Source organism: Sorex fumeus, unplaced genomic scaffold, assembly GCF_029834395.1.
Source record: "Sorex fumeus unplaced genomic scaffold, SorFum_2.1 ptg000030l, whole genome shotgun sequence".
In the NCBI taxonomy this organism is placed as follows: Eukaryota; Metazoa; Chordata; class Mammalia; order Eulipotyphla; family Soricidae; genus Sorex; species Sorex fumeus.
This window is the reverse complement of record NW_026606087.1, coordinates 22,004,979-22,021,551: the sequence shown is the minus strand read 5'-3', so window position 1 is coordinate 22,021,551 and position 16,573 is coordinate 22,004,979. Positions and strand designations below refer to the sequence as shown.

The following is a 16,573-nucleotide window of genomic DNA, read 5'->3' as shown; positions in this document are numbered from 1 at the left end:
CTCACCCCAGAACTCCCCCCCTCCCTGCCTCGCAACCCCCTCCCTCACCTGCCCTGTTGGAGAAACTGCAGCCAAGGGCATCAGTGGGTCACGTTGACTCTGCTGGGCCCCTTAGGAGCATATCACCAATGCCCCTAGCAACTCTCTGCCTTGGGCTTAGCACCCTATTTTTTGCTGAGTCCAAAGGAAGTGGAATGACTTAGCCAAGGAGGCCAGAGTCTGCGCTGCCGGGCTGGGAGTCTGGTCCACATGAAGCTTGTGCCGCCTCTCAGTTCATATGTTTCAGCTGCTCTGCCATTGCCTCCTCCTCCTCTTATCCAGGGCTGATTTTCACTCCATGGACCCGGCCCCCCCATCCGCCCTAGCCCCCACCTCAACCTTGGCCACACTCCCATCCTTACGCTGGGTTGGGGTCTCTCAGATCCCCTTCCAGAGAATCCCTCTTTTCTTCCCACCCACCAACTTTATTGGGGATGAGCCTCCGTGTCTGGACATAAACATAAACCCTGGAGCACGTTAGGCGCTTGCCCTGCACACGGTCAGATAAGCCCCCAGCACTGTTGGGCGTGGCCCCAAACCAAACAAACAAAATGCCTATGGAATCAGTGCTGGCCAGACTTCGTGCCGTCTTTCACCCGCTCCTATTAAAAAGATCAGAAAAAAAAAAAACACGTCCACGGCTTGCTTTTGCACATGCAGGCAGACAAACGCAGCTGTTCCTCAGGGGCTTTCCCAGTACTGCACATTCAGACATGTTCCGCCTTCCAGTCTCTGAGCACCCCTGGAAGTGGGCTTGGTTTCAACTGTTTTTTTTCAATCTTTGTTATACAGATGGGGAAATTGAGGCACACGGGGTAACGTCACCGAGTCAGCAAGATTGGAATCCAAAAGGTAGGCAGTCTGGAGCCCACGCTGGATTGATGGAGAAATGGTTTTTTTTTTTTCCCTTTTGCTCAGGTCTTACTCCTGGCTCTGCACTCGGGAAGTACTCCTGGTGGTGCTCAGGGGACCATTTCGGATGGGGATAGAACCCTGGTCAGACACCTGCAAGGCAAATACCCTACCCACAGTACTATCACTCTGGCCCCTGAAGCAATGCTTTTTTTGTTTTGTTTTGTTTTGCTTTTTGGGTCACACCCAGCGATGCACAGAAGTTACGGGGTTACTCCTGGCTCTGTGCTCAGGAGTTACTCCTGGAGTGCTCAGGGGACCATATGGGATGCTGGGAATCGAACCCTGGTTGGCCGCGTGCAAGGCAAACGCCCTACCTGCTGTGCTATCTCTCCAGCCCCTGAAGCAATTCTTTTGATATGTAATTTGGGCACTGGTGTATTTTATATATTTAATCAAAATTGTTATTTGAAAAGAATGAGATAAAAATGAACATAATGTTTTCTTGTACTTTCTTTTAAAGGAACCATCCTCAGTGGATGGTTCTGTGACCTTAGCTTTTATTATTATTTATTTTAAGGGGGGCACCAGAGTTTTCAGCTGTTATTACTAGGGTTTGATGCATGACCTATTCCAGCACCATACCTTCAATGTCCCAGAGGACCTCACCTCTCCGCCTTCCGACTCCCATTATAACCTTCTTACTTGAAGGTATCCTCAGGCTCTGTTACCTTTGGGGGTTTGTTATGCCCCTGTTCTATTGCTTTATGGACCGCTTGTGAGAAAACTCACTCTGTGCCTGTCCCTCTGCTTCTTACTGACTTCATTCAGCATGACACTCTCCAGATCCATCCACATGAAAGTAAATTTCATGATTTCATTTTTTATCTGGGGCAATAAGTTTCATAATTTCATTCTTGCTTATGGCTGAGTAGTATTCCATCGTGTATATGTACCACCGTTTCTTTATCCAGCCATCTCATATTGGAAACTTGGGGTTATTTCTAGATATTGTGAACAATGTCGCAATGAACATAAGAGTGCAAATGTCTTTTTCTAAATTGAGGTTTTGGACACGTGAGGTAGATGCGCAGAAGTGGAATTGCTGGACGGTACAGAAGCTCAATTTCTAATTTTGTGATAAGTGTCTATATATTGTTTTTCCCTATATGGTTAACCAATTGACGTTCCCACCAGCAGTGAATAAGTGTGACCCCAGCTTAAGGTCATTTAAATAAGAATTGCTAAAACCTAAGAGAAAAGGAATCCACCTGCTTTATATTTCACAGAACCCCCATGAGTTATATGCACCGTCAGAAGGCAAGACACCATGTTTGGGGGCTTGCATGGCCGGTTAGGACTGTGAGAATGGGCCAAGGGATTGAGGGGGGCCCAGAGGCTGGGTGAGAGGAGAAGCCACAGGTCTCTGCCGTTTAGGACAAAACCATTTGCTCCCTGCAGTTCTGGAACTATCTCTGCCATAAAGTTTGACAGATTTATTCAGGAAGAGATTGAAGCAAACCCTCTGCACTGACAGATCATGTTTCTCTCCTGCTGCCTGACATCCTCCCAACTCAACCTGGACTGGTGTTAGTTATCTCAGCATATCAGAAGTTCTGGTCAGAGATGGCATGATGTCTGTGGTTAATGAGAGAGGAGGAAATGAATGCATATTTGCTTAAGAAATGCAGACTGGCCCACAAAAATCTTGCCCACAATGGAATTGCAGTGGATGGAGGGTCAGGAAAGGGGTGGTTTCGTTCAATGTGATAAACTTCTGGTACGCTGACCTGGTCACTCCACGAAATTGAACACTGGGCACTCAGGTGTAGCACCTATAGACCTCACGACAATACAGAAGGAGAGGGGGTGCCCAATTTAAAAATGAGGGACTGAAAATGAGCCCCCCCCCACCATCACGCAGCTAGTCGGAAGCCAGGTTTCAGCCCAGATTGTTGGGCTCAAAGCGCCCCAAGTAAGTGGTGTACACCAGGCTTGAACTGGCTCTCCTATGTGTGTGTATGGGGGAGGAGGGGCAGAGAGAGTTCCCTGCAAACACAGAAGGCCAGGGGCAGTGTCTGTCTAAAAGGCCAGGCTAGCTCACGGCAAGGAATCACCACCGCATAATGCTGGCTGGCCAGAGAAATCACAGCTCCCACAAGGCGGGTGGGGGTGGGGAGCATCGGTTTGGAGCACTTTTGAAGTGAAACCACATTTTTAGATTGTGGGGCAAAAACACAGGAGGGGCAGCCACTCAGAGACAGTATCATAGCCACTGATCTCTGGTGCCTTAGCCGCTCCTACTGAATTTTAAGAAGAATCAGCCGGATACCGTAGGGGGGTCACAGCAGGGGTCACTATAAAGATCTGAGAACTTGGTGGCTGTGGTGGACCTAGCATGCTCTCTCAGGTGGAAAGACCACAAAATGTGTTGCGTTTTCCCAGCTCCATCTCCGTCTCTCTCCATCTCTTCCTGGGAGCTCTGCAAGGGCATGAGAAGCGCTCCACAATTTCCTGCGGGCCCGTGTCTGGTGTCTATGCAATGCCGGGTGGGGTTGATTCTGTCTCACTCCTCCTAACCCCCCCCAAGTCGGGGTGGGGGGGGACAGCAACCCCTTCCCCACTGTGTGGAGTGGATGGTCACCTCGTCACCTCGTGCTGTGCACTTGTGTATGTCTGTGCCTGTGTCCCCTCCTGTCCACCATGTACTGCACATGTGCACATGTCAAGGCTGGACTGTCTGGTCCCAGCTGCTCAGCCCCTCCTGAAGAGCCACAAGTGTGATCAGGCCCTCGGAGCACGAGGGTTTCCGAGCCGTGGGCATCTGTGAGACTCTGGCATGCCGGAGACTTGAGAGTGCAGCTGAGAACCCCAGGAAAGCTACTGGCATCACATTCAAGACTTGAGGACCAGGGAGGTGACATGGTAGGGAAGGCGCTTGCCTTGCAAGAGGCGGGCCTGGGTCTGACACTGCCCCCCCCCCACACACACACACACACAAGTGCTTCATAGATAGTCCCCTGAGCCCCGGTCAGGAGTTTAGAACCAGGACTAAGCCCTGACTGCAGCCAGGTATGGTTCCCCTCCCAAGCCCCATATAATAATTTTTAAAAAAATTATAGAATTATTTAAATGGAGACTGTTAGATCCAAAGGAATGTATTGAGGTCCTGGTATATTAGCAGGCATTAATTTAGTGCCTGCTGGTAGACTGATAAGATTCTTCCTCTCACTGAAGTTGCAGAGAATTTCAGAATTGAGGCTGGGGGGCACAGACACACAGAGAAAAAAGAGAGTGAGAGACAGAGATACAGAGACAGACCGAGAGACAGAGACAGAACAGAGAGCTAGGTGCTTGCCTTGAATGGAGCTGACTGGCATTCCGTCCCAGCACTTCATATGTAGGATCCCCCAAGTGCTTCCAATGAGTGACCCCTGAGCACAGAGCCAGGTATCAGTCCTGAGCACCTCTGAGCCCTGAGCACAGAGCCAGGTATCAGACCTGAGCACCTCTGAGCCCTGAGCACAGAGCCAGGTATCAGTCCTGAGCACCTCTGAAGGCGGCCCCAGGTCTGCACCGCCCACCCCAAATGTCAGACTCTTGATACTGTATCAAGTCCGGGTTGGACAGTGTGTTGATACTGTAGCAAGTCCGGGTTGGACGGTGTGTTGATACTGTAGCAAGTCCGGGTTGGACGGTGGCCCGGGTCCAACCTCCCCTAACCTCTCCCCGACTCTTGTGGGGGAGCATCGCAAGGTCAGAACCTGGTTTCAGAGCCCCGGGGACATCCCAGGAGGACCAGCCAGGCAGAGCAGTCCGCCACCGGCTGCTTCCTGGATGCGGCCAGGTGGGGGACTTGCCCAGGTGCCGCGGGAGGGGGCCCGCCCACCCCCACCCCCACCCCCCGGCTCTGCCCGCGCGGGAGCCCTCCCGCCGATGCGTGTTTTCTCTTGCCCCCCTCGTGTGCTCAAAAGTGATGTTCATTCTTTTCTTCCCTGTCTGTGTCTGTCTTTGTGGCCCGCAGGTGCGCCCTTGCAGGGTTCCTCCGCGTCGTCCACCCCCGTCGAGCCGTCCCCCTCCCCGCCCCCCTCCCCGCCGGCCAATGAGAGCCGGAGGCGGTTGCTAGGCAGCGCCGTGGCCCCGCCCGCCGCGGACTCGGACTCTGAGGACGAGTTTGTCCCTAATTCATTCTTAGTTCCAAGTGGCTCCGCCAGCCCCGGGGGCGCGGCGAACGGTAAGTGCATCTCTCTTCCTAAGTGGCGCGGCTGGGGGCGGGGCGCGGGGGGCGCGGGGGCCCGGGGGGTCCACGCGGAGCAGAGGGAGGCTGCGACCGGCTCGCCGAGTCCCGTGCCCGGGACGGTGCCCGGGACGGTGCCCACCGGCTGGCCGGCCGCGATCGGGGTCCTCCACCCAGCCCTGCCTGGAGCCCGAGCTGTCGCGTCTCCGCCGACCCCGGGAACTCACCTGCGCCCAGGGGCCTGCAGCTGCCGGGCGCTCAGCAGGCATCTCCGAAGTTCTGGGACCCTCCAGACGCGCGGGCAGAGGGGAGGGGCCGAAGAACAGCAGCCCCTTTCCCACCAGGTGCTCCCTGCTCTGGGGCCGAGGTGCTCAGCCTCTCTGTGTCCCGCGCAGGCCGGTCCGTGTCTCTGCGAGGAGGGGAGCCCCTTCCTCCAGGAGGGCATGTGATGAACTTGTAAGGTGGGAACTTCAAAGAGAGCCAAGGGGTTGCCCCTGTTTGTTGTCGTCGTTGTTGTTGAAAGGGGTAAATGCCCAGGATTACTGCTGCTCCAAGGCCCACGCAGTGCCAGAGACAGAGTGTGTGTGTGTGTGTGTGTGTGTGTGTGTGTGTGTGTGTGTGTGTGTGGTGTGGGGCCGGGGGGAGAGGGAAGGTGGGTACACTGGTGATGGGTGTGATGTTAGAATTATGAGCATGAGAAACCATTATTAATAGTATTTTAAACTTCAGGATCTCAATTAAAAAAGTTTAAGATAAAGAACCCGACACATGCCTTGAATGCATGTGCGCTCACTACAAAGCACGTGCTTACATGTGTAAGGCATGTGCTCTACCACTTGAGCCTCATCCCAGACCCACAAATTTCTTGTTTCTTAGAAGAGAAAAATTGAGATTTCCACCCCCCCCACCCCCAGATAACACCTTTGGTTGTGTGTGGCTTATATACAGTTGTATATGTTGTAAATGCCTGCGTGGTGTTGAATTCCTGGCCAGATTCTGGAGAGGAAATGGATGTTCAAAGGGATCTAAGAGAAGGTCCGTGGGCCGGGCAATCTATCTTTTATTCAAGTTCAGCGTCATCTGGTGGGACCTTGGTCAGTCATTTGGCTTCTTCAAGTTGATTCCTCACACGACACAATGTGGAGTTCGTCCAGGTACTCTGATGGGGTCCTGGGAGAAGAACCTTGTCACGACTGTCTTGTATCGTGGCTTCACACAGCCCTGATGATGCGGGAGGTGGTGCCAATGTTGGGGTGACCTAAGGGGTGACCCTCTGCTCTGCTCTGCCTGTCTCCTGGAGACCTCCTCGGACCTGAGGGAGTCTGAGCCTGGCAGAGGGGCCCAACTTTGCTGCACAGAAGTGACACCTGCCAGAGAGGCCAGGGACAGGGTGGGGGTGGAGGGTAGCAGGTTTAGCGGGGGAAGGGGAAGGGGTCCCTGGTCCAGGCTGGAGAAGTTGGGGAGATTCACAGCATCGGCAAGACCCATGCACCTCTGGGTGGCAAGGTGACGTGTCCCCCCCAGCCCCAGTGACAAAGGCAGGTGGCATCTTTGCTTCCTCTTCCAGCCAGCACCTCTCGAGGTGACTTCTTCAGAAACAGGAGAGTGACTGATACTTGTCACTTCAAGTTCTGCATCCTGAACCTGGCCCAGGGACCCAACCCCCCCCCCCCCCATAGCAAAAAGAAACTTCCACATGACTTGTTATCAGTAAGCGTTTGATATATATTTTAAATATCTGTCTACTCAGGGGCACATGAAAATGCGTCTTGACAGAAAGGGGTCGTGAATGAGAACTGCCCCAGAGCCCTGCCCTGGGCCCCTTAGTTATCCAGCTTCTGCACAGAGACTGGAACCTGGACTGTTAAGAAAGCAGCTGAGTTCCAGGCTACGGCTATGTACGGCTCGTCTGCTGTTTGTCCGTGGATGGTCACTGTCCCCTTCAGGCCTCAGTTTCCCCAGGATTAGAGCTGTCCCTGGCCACTTCCCAACTTCATGAGTGCCATCTGGTGCCCACAGAGAACTTCCTGCTAGCAGACTTAGGATTACTTGGGGGAAAGAAACACACACATACACACACACACACACACACACACACACACACACACACACACACACACACTCCATAATATTCCTTGTTCAATTCCTAGAAAAGAAGCCTTGCAGGTGAAAGAGAAAGCAGGAGATTAAAGTCCTTCATCTTCCACCTTGCTAATTAACTGAACTAGAGCCTTCACTTTGTTGCGTGTGGGCAGCAGAGTTGTTGGGGAGGGTGTGCGGGTGAGGGGGGTGGGGATCAGTCCTTGTCCTCCGATGCTCCTCTGGGCACCGGCAGCAACTTCCACTTCCTCCTCTGGATGCTCTGCTCTGAGCAGGCGACTCCAAAGGCTGTTGAAAATGATTCTGGATCTTGCCACTCTGGGCTTGCGGGTCCTGAGAGACAGCAAGTTTTTTCCCCAGGGCTGGAGTCTGCGCCCCTTTCCACCCTCAATGGAGGTGTCTGCTGTGAGGCAGCTCCCTCTCCCCATGCCCCCTGTGCTTCCAAGCAAAGGTCAGTGGGCTTTGCTACATTGTGGATCTGATGCAGAGTTTTATTTTGTGGATTTTTTTGTGGAGGAAAAAGGCAAGATGAATTTAATGGGACATCTCTTTTGGTTTTGCTTTGTCGGTTACAAAAGGAACTATGTTCTTTGTACTCAGACAATACAGGAAGGTAAAAAGTATCCTCCTGGAAACCTTTCGGGTGACAGAGGTGGCCACTCAGTGCCCGAACCCAGGGAGGTGGCTCTGCATTCAGGGACCTCTGGTTTGATCCCCTGCATCCCATGGCCCCTCAAGCACCATTGAAAGTAACCTCTGATTGCCATAGGGTGTAGCCCCAAACCCAACAGAAATAAAACACAACAATGGCACATGAGGCCTCAGTGCTTCTTTTGTTCAGGTAGTTTGCTGAGGGAGAGAATGAGCGAAGGGGCAGACTGGGGAGGGCCTTGGTGCATCTGAAAACATAGTCAACCTTCTGCAATCCCAGTACCAGACAGGCCGTCCTGGGCAGAGCACCTAACCTTTCAGAGTAGCTATCTGGGTGTTTGTTGGTTTGGGGGCCACATCCAGCGGTGCCTAGGACTTACTCCCGGCTCTGCGCACAGATATCACTTCTAGCTGGGCTCAGGGGACCATATGGGGTGCTGGGGATTAAACCCCGGTATGCTGTGTACAAGGCAAATACCCTACCGGCTGTATTATCACTGTTGTTCTTAAGAACAAAGCCACCCAGGTTGCTGGTTATAAAGAATCAAGGTGTAGACTTCACTGTGTGAGACGTTAGAAAGCACCTATTCCATCACTGTCCTAGGTAGGCCCCTGAAGCCCACACTGCAGAGCCTTCACTCAGAAAGTGCTTTCCATGAGTGACACAGGCAGCCCTTTGCTTTTCAAGCTAGGCTGGTCCTCTGTGGACCAGCATTCTCCTTGCAGACTGCAGCTGTGCCAATTCCAGGCCCTGGGTGGCCATGCCAGGTCTCGGGGGCCACAAAACCAGCTGCTGAAATCCCCCAGTAAAGTGCAAGGTGAATTCAGGGTACATCACAGAGCAGCTCGCCATCCCCAAGGAAAAGAAAAGTGTGCAGGCAGCTTCCTCAGTCATCAGTTCTAATCCTCCCCCAAGGATAATCAGCCCCAAATCACGAGATGTGCAAAGATCTCACTCAAACATCAGCTGGTCGCAGCAGAAGAGCTAAGGAAGTGGTTTTCGGGTTAAGTGGTAATTGTTCCCACCCCAAAGAAACTTGGCAGAATAAATATGAAATATTCTGTGATTGTTCTCCTCTAAATACTAAAACCCCGAGTTTCTGTGTCTCAGGGTCAGGGTATAAATCCATCAGGGAGGCTGTCCTTGTCGCCAATCCTGGGGTGAGGGGTGGAGAAGGGCAGGATTTACATGCAGTGGGATCTTGTGTGGGTCTTTGTTTGATCTGCCATTTTTTTTCAGCTGCCGATTCTCTATGTCCCTCTATATCCCTAAGGTCCCTGAGGAGGGGCTCTAGCCCAGCAAGGGCCATGGTAGAGATTCAGATGCAAGCCTTCCTTGCTCCTAAGCCCTATTTTCTTTCCTGTGTTTTTTGGTTTGGTTTGGTTTTCTGATTTGTGTTTTTTTTCAGTAGTTCCCTGTGATTTCCATGTCTCCTTAGTAGACTAGAGATATGAAGGATTCCACCAAAAGGAAAACTAATTTCAAAGAATCCCATCTTTGTGAGTTCTTTTTCTTCTAGTTTTTGGGTCACACCTAGCAATGCTGAGGGGTTACTCCTACCGCTGTACTCAGGAATTACTCCTGGTAGTGCTCAGGGATGATTTGGGTTGCCAGAGACCCAACTCGGGTTGGCCACAGGCAGAACAAACACCCTACTCTTTGTGCTATCTCTCCAGTCCCTTGGGATTCTTACTACTCACTTCAGACACCTTGGTGGAAAATAATGAGTGAGGCATTTTAGCTCACTGAATCTTCCTGTGTACTGTGTGACATACCTTCATTGAGGTGAGGGCAGAGGATCAGGGAGGCTAAGGGACTTTCCCTGAATCACCCAATTTCTAGGTGATGGAGACAAAGAGAAGCTCAGCTCTATTCCATATCGCCAAGTCTGGTTTTCGCTTGTGTCTTTTGTGAGGACTGTGAGCTTCTGAGCTCACTCAGAGCCAGCCTGGGCTCCTGGACCATGTTCTCTTCCCCTCTCCTGACCGTTGGCCTGCCACATTCTCCCAGGGTTGCCCTCATTCGCATCGCTGCTCTCTGGCGGTTTCCTTGACGTTCCTGGGTCCTAAACAGCTGGGATTCTTTCGCTTGGACTGCCAGACCCATGGAGGAGTGTTTATTTTTCTTTCTAAATGGGAAACACTGCAGTGCATGTGAGCACTCCTTCCAAAGGGGGTTTCTTAAAACAAAACCAAAATTGCAATTTAATTTAGGGGCTATCTAAGCTCCCCCAGGGGTGGGGGTGTGGGTCTGCCAGAGCCCTGGCAAGTCAGTTTGTGGAATCAGAAGGTGAAGTGATGCCTGTTGAGCAGAAGTGTCCCTCAGCCTCCATCTCCTTCACTCGGAATTCTGTCGAGCCCTGTGGGTTGCTCAGGCTGAATTAATTGCAGGGACCTGGGGCTCTCCGTTCTCCCCTGAGTTCCAGTAATGAAGGACTGCGGGATGGTTGATGTTTCCAGGTCATTTTCTCTCCCCTCTCTTCTTTATTCCCATATCAAAAGGTTGATAGTTAAAAAAAAATAAAAAGCGCACATAGCAGCTATCCAGAAACAAGAAACGTATCTAACTTCTGATAGCAAGAAAAACAGAATCCTTTCTTCATTCATTTATGATGACATTTGAAATGTTTGTGGACAGTTTCAAACCGACGAGGGATCAGCACATTCTAAGAAGAGAGATCTTATGAAATAAGTGTTTGATCCAAATCTCTTAAACAAAATCCTAGGAGTCAGATGAAGTCAGAAATGCTTTGATTTCAAAGAGAAAATGTGGCACAGACACTGCATTACCCTCACGAGCCCTGAGTCCTGTGTTCCCGGACAGCCCCTGGCACGCAGTCATGTTGGCATTTAGCTTGTCAGTAATGACATCAGAGGGATTGGACCAACAACGCCTCAGGCTAGCTCCAGTCAAATTTATCACCAAACAAATTTTGATAAAAGTGTCTATCGAGGAGTGTGTGTTTAGCATGGTGACTGATAGATAGATGTTGACATTGAATCGTGTCCTTTTCTAAATGGGGGCACCATGACCCAAAAGTTTCGTCGGCGACACGTCTCTGTGAAGGCACTAGCCAGCCTGTGCCAGTGCCTGCAGGATTTCCAGCCACTGGGGGGGTTGGAGAGGTCATGGTCTCTTCCCTAAGATCCAGTTGTGTGTAGGGACCCCTCTCCTTGATGCCCCGCGTTCTTCTCAGAACAGCAGTAATGGGGGAAGTTGTCGTTCTGGGTCTGATTTCCTTGTACTACTGTGCCTTTGTTTGCCATGCTGAGCAGCTCTAGGTGCTGAAATCAAGAGGGAAAGTTTAATTCTTTTCTACCTTCTTCCACCAGGCTTTGCCCAACCCCCAACATGCACACACAAACGCACGCACGAGCACACACACACACACACACACACACACACACACACACACACACACACACAGAGGCACGCACAGGCACGCACACACATGTAGTCACCATTATAGGAGCAGGGCCACAAACACTGTACAATCACACAGGCCCTTAGCCACAACGCAGTTTGCCCCAGCACAGAAGGAAGATGCCAAGTTTGGCCCTCGGAACCGTGGACCGTGGACCAGGTGCCTGTCTCAGCTGGCCAGGCCCTGCCCTGCGGCCTCCACCAGGGGCAGGCAATTATGTCCCCCTAATTGGGGGCAGTGGGAAAGCCACACAGGGATCAGCTCTGTTTTTGTATAGTTTACAAAGCCCTTTTTCATATGTTACCTCTGGCAAGCGGCTGGTGACTCTAATTTAATTGCCATATTGGCTTTCGAGGAGGTAAGGCTTCTTCCTGACCTTGCAAAGTAAACAGGTCACATTTTGAATTAATGTAACAGAACGTCTTGAGAGAAATCAGGCCCTCTAATTAGTCACTCCCGGGAAGGCAATGCAGGCTCTCTGCAGCTCCTTCCCCGCAAATTCCCCCCCCCCCAAATGCCAGTGCATTAAAAGGAACAAAAATACCATTTGTGGGGGGGGCCCGACTCCATTGGCTCTCGGACCACCCCTGAGGAAGCTGTGCGTCTCAGCTCTGTTTCCGTCTGGACGCTGGGCCTGGCTTGTGTCTGGCCCGAGATGTCTGTGACCTGCCCCTGGTGTCCCTGTGGCCATTTCACAAGGGAAATGTTGTGAAATGTGGGACTGCAAGACCCTCTGGCCGAGCAGAGCTCGCAGCAAGCCAGGCAGCACACGTGACCTGAGTCTCACTCATGGTCTCATAGCCCGCACATGCCCAGCGCCACTCCAGTCCTCCTCCCCCGTGGCTTCTTCTCAGTCCTGTGAGCGTGGCCAGAGCCCAGGACAGCTCCGCACTGAGAGGGGTGCAGCACCCTCCCAGGGTCTGAGCAAGAGCCTGGGACCACGGCCTCTTACTTCTAGGGAGGCAGAGAAGGCGCTGACTCAGCTCCACCCTGCCCAGAGCCATACTCAGCATCTGCAGTGGGACCAGCTGGCACCGCTATTTACTGTCCTTTTCCTTTGGGGGGTGGGTGGGAGGATGGGCCACACCCCATAATGCTCAGGTCTGACTCCTGGCCCTGCACTTGCTCAGAGATCACTCCTAGAGGGGCTCGGGGGAACCCAATGTGGTGCCGGGAATCGAACCCGGGTCAGCCGCACACCAGGCAAACGCCCTACCCTCCGTGCTGTCTCTCTGGTTCCTGCTGTCCTTCCCTCTAAGCTGCTCCTTTGTCCGACTTTCAAAGTGCCAACATTTCCATCTTAAAAGCAAGTTGTCTATGACAGCCAGGAGTCACTTGTCATAATCAGAAGGTAGCTGCATCTCTAAATGGCAGAAGCGGGGTGTGGAGGAAGGAAGCTTCTCTTGGTTGAGGGGGCCGGGGAGGTCTTGGGATCCAAAGCACTGGAGTGCCTCGCAAGACTTCTTTCTGGCATCTTCCAAGGGGCTGGACGGAAGTGGGAGCCTTCCTGCTTGTGACGTGGGTGATCTGCTGCCCCGTTGCTCTCTGTACTGCCTAGAATCTTCTCCATGAAATCATCGGAGCCCATTCTGTGGGCTTTCTCCTACTCCATCTGCTTTGATGTCTCCCCTTCCAGCCTGCTCAGCTGGAACATGAACATCTCCGAGGGCCCCTGGGGCCAACCTTTCTTCCCCAGGCCACGCGTGGCTGTCTCTGAAAGCTCAGTCACCACCAGGCCCTCACAGCCTGCTGCATTTAACCCGGTCTGAGGGCTGCTTTGAGCTCAGCTGGTTTACCTCCTTATTGCTTAGACTTCCAGTTTGGACCAGCAACCCCAAGGCTTGCTTTGCTCCTTCCCCTCTCTCTCCCTTTTCCTTCTGCTTCTGCTCTGTAAGGTTAATGTACGTGCTTAAGATTAAATGGGTGGGGGAAAAAAAAAAGAAAGAAAGAAAACAAACTCCTCACTGCTTTGAAAAGACCCAAAAGGACCAGCGCCAGGAGAAAGCCAGAAAGGGTCCAAGGCAGCCACAGGAAGAGAGAGGGAGCTTCTGCGTCCTCAGATTCTTTTTTTGTTTCTCTTTTGCGTCACACCCAGCGATGCTCAGGGGTTCCTCCTGGCTCTGCACTCAGGAATTACTCCTGGCGGTGCTCAGGGGACTATATGAGATGCTGGGAATCGAACCCGGGTTGGCCGCGTGCAAGGCGAACGCTCTACCCGCTGTACTATCACTCTAGCTCCCGCCCTCGGATTCTTATCACGCTGCTGCTCTGGACATGCTTCTCCACCTCCCTGGGTCTCAGTTTCCCCATCTGTGGGGAAATGAGCTTCCACGCGGTGAGGGCCCAGTGGCAAAGACGAGTGGTGGTTTCCCTGCCTCCTTCTGGAACCCAGAGGTTGGAGGCCAGACCTCGGGAAGAGAATGAACAGCTCTGGTGGGCTGGCAGTCCCAGACCCAGTCCTGGGGGTCTCTCCCCCACCCCCACCGCTGCCCACCCAGGTTCAGCTCAGGGAGAGGAATTAAAGCTACAGCTAAGCAAACAAAGCAGGATCTGGCTCTGTGCGGTGGGCTTCTTGCTGCCCTCCCTGTGGGTCCTCCTTCCTGGCACTCCCGGAGGCCCCGGGACCCTGTTGATGTTTGCTTCCAGATGAAACCGTGATGCCTTTACCTTCTGCTCGGCTGGCTTTTCCGTACCCCTCCCCCGGCCAGGGGAAGATGACGGATAATTCATTAAGGCTTCCCTCCCTTTCTCCCGGACAGATCACGTTTCTCTAAATAACCCTGGGAATCTGGGACCTGGGTTATGTTTGTGCTCCCAGAAACCCCTGTTTAGCAGCCGCAGTGGAGGGGCCGAGCCACCTGATGAGTGCCAGGTCCCCGCTCCCCCTCCCTGTGGCACTGAGGTCCAAGGACACGGCGGCGGCGATGAAATACCCCAGCTCAGCTCTCTCACCCACTTGCCCGTCTGGAAAATGGGGAGAAGATAGGAACTAGGACGCTGGCGTGAGGTGAGGGGAAGCAGCCTCGCGCTCTTGGGAGAGTGGTCAGATCTCTGCTCACTGCTCCTCCGTGGCTGCACCCCAGTGGGGGACGTTTTTCGTTGCTGATCCAAATCGAGCTTGTGATTGCTGGTCTGTGAACAAGCGAAGACGGAAGTTCAGTGGGTTGGTCGCCCGCCGATGGGTCTGTCACTCTGGTCCCCTGAGCCAAGACGTTTCTTGCTGGGTCTTTGCTTCCCTGGCCTGCATCAAGCCTCTGCCTTCCTCCTCCTCCTCCTCCTCCTCCTCCTCACTCTTCCTGGGAACCTTCCAAAGCCCAAATGCGCTCTCAGAGCCCCCCCACCCACCCCAGGAACCTCTCCTGCCCACCTCCAGCCCTTCAGGCTGGCATCTTTCCTCAGACTGCCCACACCCTTCTCCACAGAGGCCCCTGTGCTCCCAGCTGCCCCTTAGGGTGCTGCAGTCCATCAGGGCTCCTCACTGCCCACAGAGCGGTGAATGCCTGAGGATGATGGAAGCTGAGAGTTGTGTGTGTGTCAGGACTCAGGGAAGCTTGTTTGCCCTGTAGAACCACTTGGTGCTGGCCAGTGCGAATCCTGAGTAGGAGGCAGACCTGAGGGAGCCTGCAGACTGCCCGGACTCCTCCGTCTCAGTGGGGTCTCTGGGGTGGCGGAGCCCCTGCCTGAGCTCTGTGGGCATGCGTATGCTCTCGTCCTGGCCTACGAGCTCTGCTGGGGTGCAGAGGTGAGTGCAGAGCCATCACTGCTGGCTGATGAGCTGCCCCCGGTTCCCGCTGCTCGGTGCAGACCGAGAGGCCTGCCCTATCGGTGCTGTTGGGGGCATGCTGGGGGAAGCGGGGCACCCCGTGTGCTGGCGCCAAGCACCCGCCTTTCATTCAGTCAAATGGCGATGGCTGTGTTTGCTGCCACGGCTGCTGGTCACCCAACTGAGTCTTGGGCCGGAGGCCACGGCCGGCCTAAGACCCTGGCCGGGAGGTGGCACTTTGCATCCCAGATGTGCCCTGCCTGGGCTTCTCTCACCACGCCAGGCTGCCCGCCTGCATCTGACATCCATTGTCCCCTTGACAACAGCCCCCAGGAAGCCAGGGGTCTTGGGAGGCTCCCCAGGAGATCAGAGGTTCCCGCGCCCCCCACCCCTGCCCTCCTGCCAGGAGCATGCGAACATCTGGGCCGCAACCCCAAGCCCCGCCGGAACCCCCTGAATGGAAGCGCTGAGTTGACACCAGCATGGAGTCCTTTTAAGAGACCCCAGTCGGGCCCCTGCATCGGTGACAAGATGATGCATGAGGCCTAGCTAAGCAGCTTATTTGTCTGAGCTGGTGACGGCCTTTGTCTGGAGGTGGCTTAATGGCAAGGGGCAGTGGCCCTTGAAAGCCCAGACAAGAGACACAGGCTTCTGGGGTCAACTGACTCGCTCAGCAAATGGCCCCAGCCCCCCCACCCTCGGCTGTAGGCTGCTCCTGCCCGCTCCGCAGCCTGTGATGTGCCGCCCCCGAGGAGGAGCTGGGACAGGGACTCCAGGCCTATTTAGGAGGGATTAAGGACAAGGACGCCAGGCCCATTGGTGTGATTAGGGACTGCCATGGAAAGATCAGCCCGCGGCTGCCCTGGCTCCCAACTCCAGCTTCCTGGCAGCCCTGTGCTTCCTGGGGTCCCTGCACCCCTGGCAGCAGGCTGCAGACCACCTCACGTTCACTGCTGGTGGCCATTCAGGCATGTGGGGGCCCGTTTCCGTCCCTTATGGTCCCGTCCTAGCCCCCGCACTGTGGGGCCAGGGCCTGTACCCCTTGCTTCAGCCAAGGCACCTCCCTTTCCTCAGTTTCCCCCCCACTGGCTTCTGAGTGAGGCTCTAGCAAAAGGACACGTCAGCATTCCCCGCTCTGCTTCGGGATGTGGGAGAGATGGGCTGACTGCGAGTCAGCAGTGGCAGCAGAAAGCATTGGAGCTGGGCCTTCTGGTTCCCACGGCGACTTCCTCCCAGGCTACACAGCCAGGCATTCCTGAGGGTCCACAGATCCTGCTGAGCATGACCCCACTCCCCCAGACCTGGCAGGAATAATGTAGCACGAGAGGGAGGAGATCGAGCAGCCCCTTACCCCCGACTCCTGACCTGCTAAGGCTCAGGATACACACGCGGCATGTGCCGTGGATGTGGGTCGCCAGGGGCTGTAGCTGGTGATCTTGGTCAGGATGTTTTTGGGGAGTGGAGGCTGAAAGTGGAGGGGAACGGGCAGATTTAATGACCGATCTG

At 54.0% G+C, this 16,573-nt stretch overlaps 1 protein-coding gene across 2 annotated transcripts in view; it reads left to right on the top strand.

The window, feature by feature from the left end:
* The window catches only part of TENM4 (teneurin transmembrane protein 4), a 371,175-nt gene that overhangs the window by 90,845 nt on the left and 263,757 nt on the right, over window positions 1–16,573 (top strand). The window contains exon 3 of one of the 2 annotated variants that reach the window (XM_056115822.1): window positions 4,916–5,125. The exons of the other annotated variant lie outside the window; for it this stretch is intronic. Within the exon in view, the coding sequence (XP_055971797.1) occupies window positions 4,916–5,125 (210 nt within the window). The remainder of the gene's footprint in view (window positions 1–4,915; window positions 5,126–16,573) is intronic. 2 annotated transcript variants of the gene reach the window in all.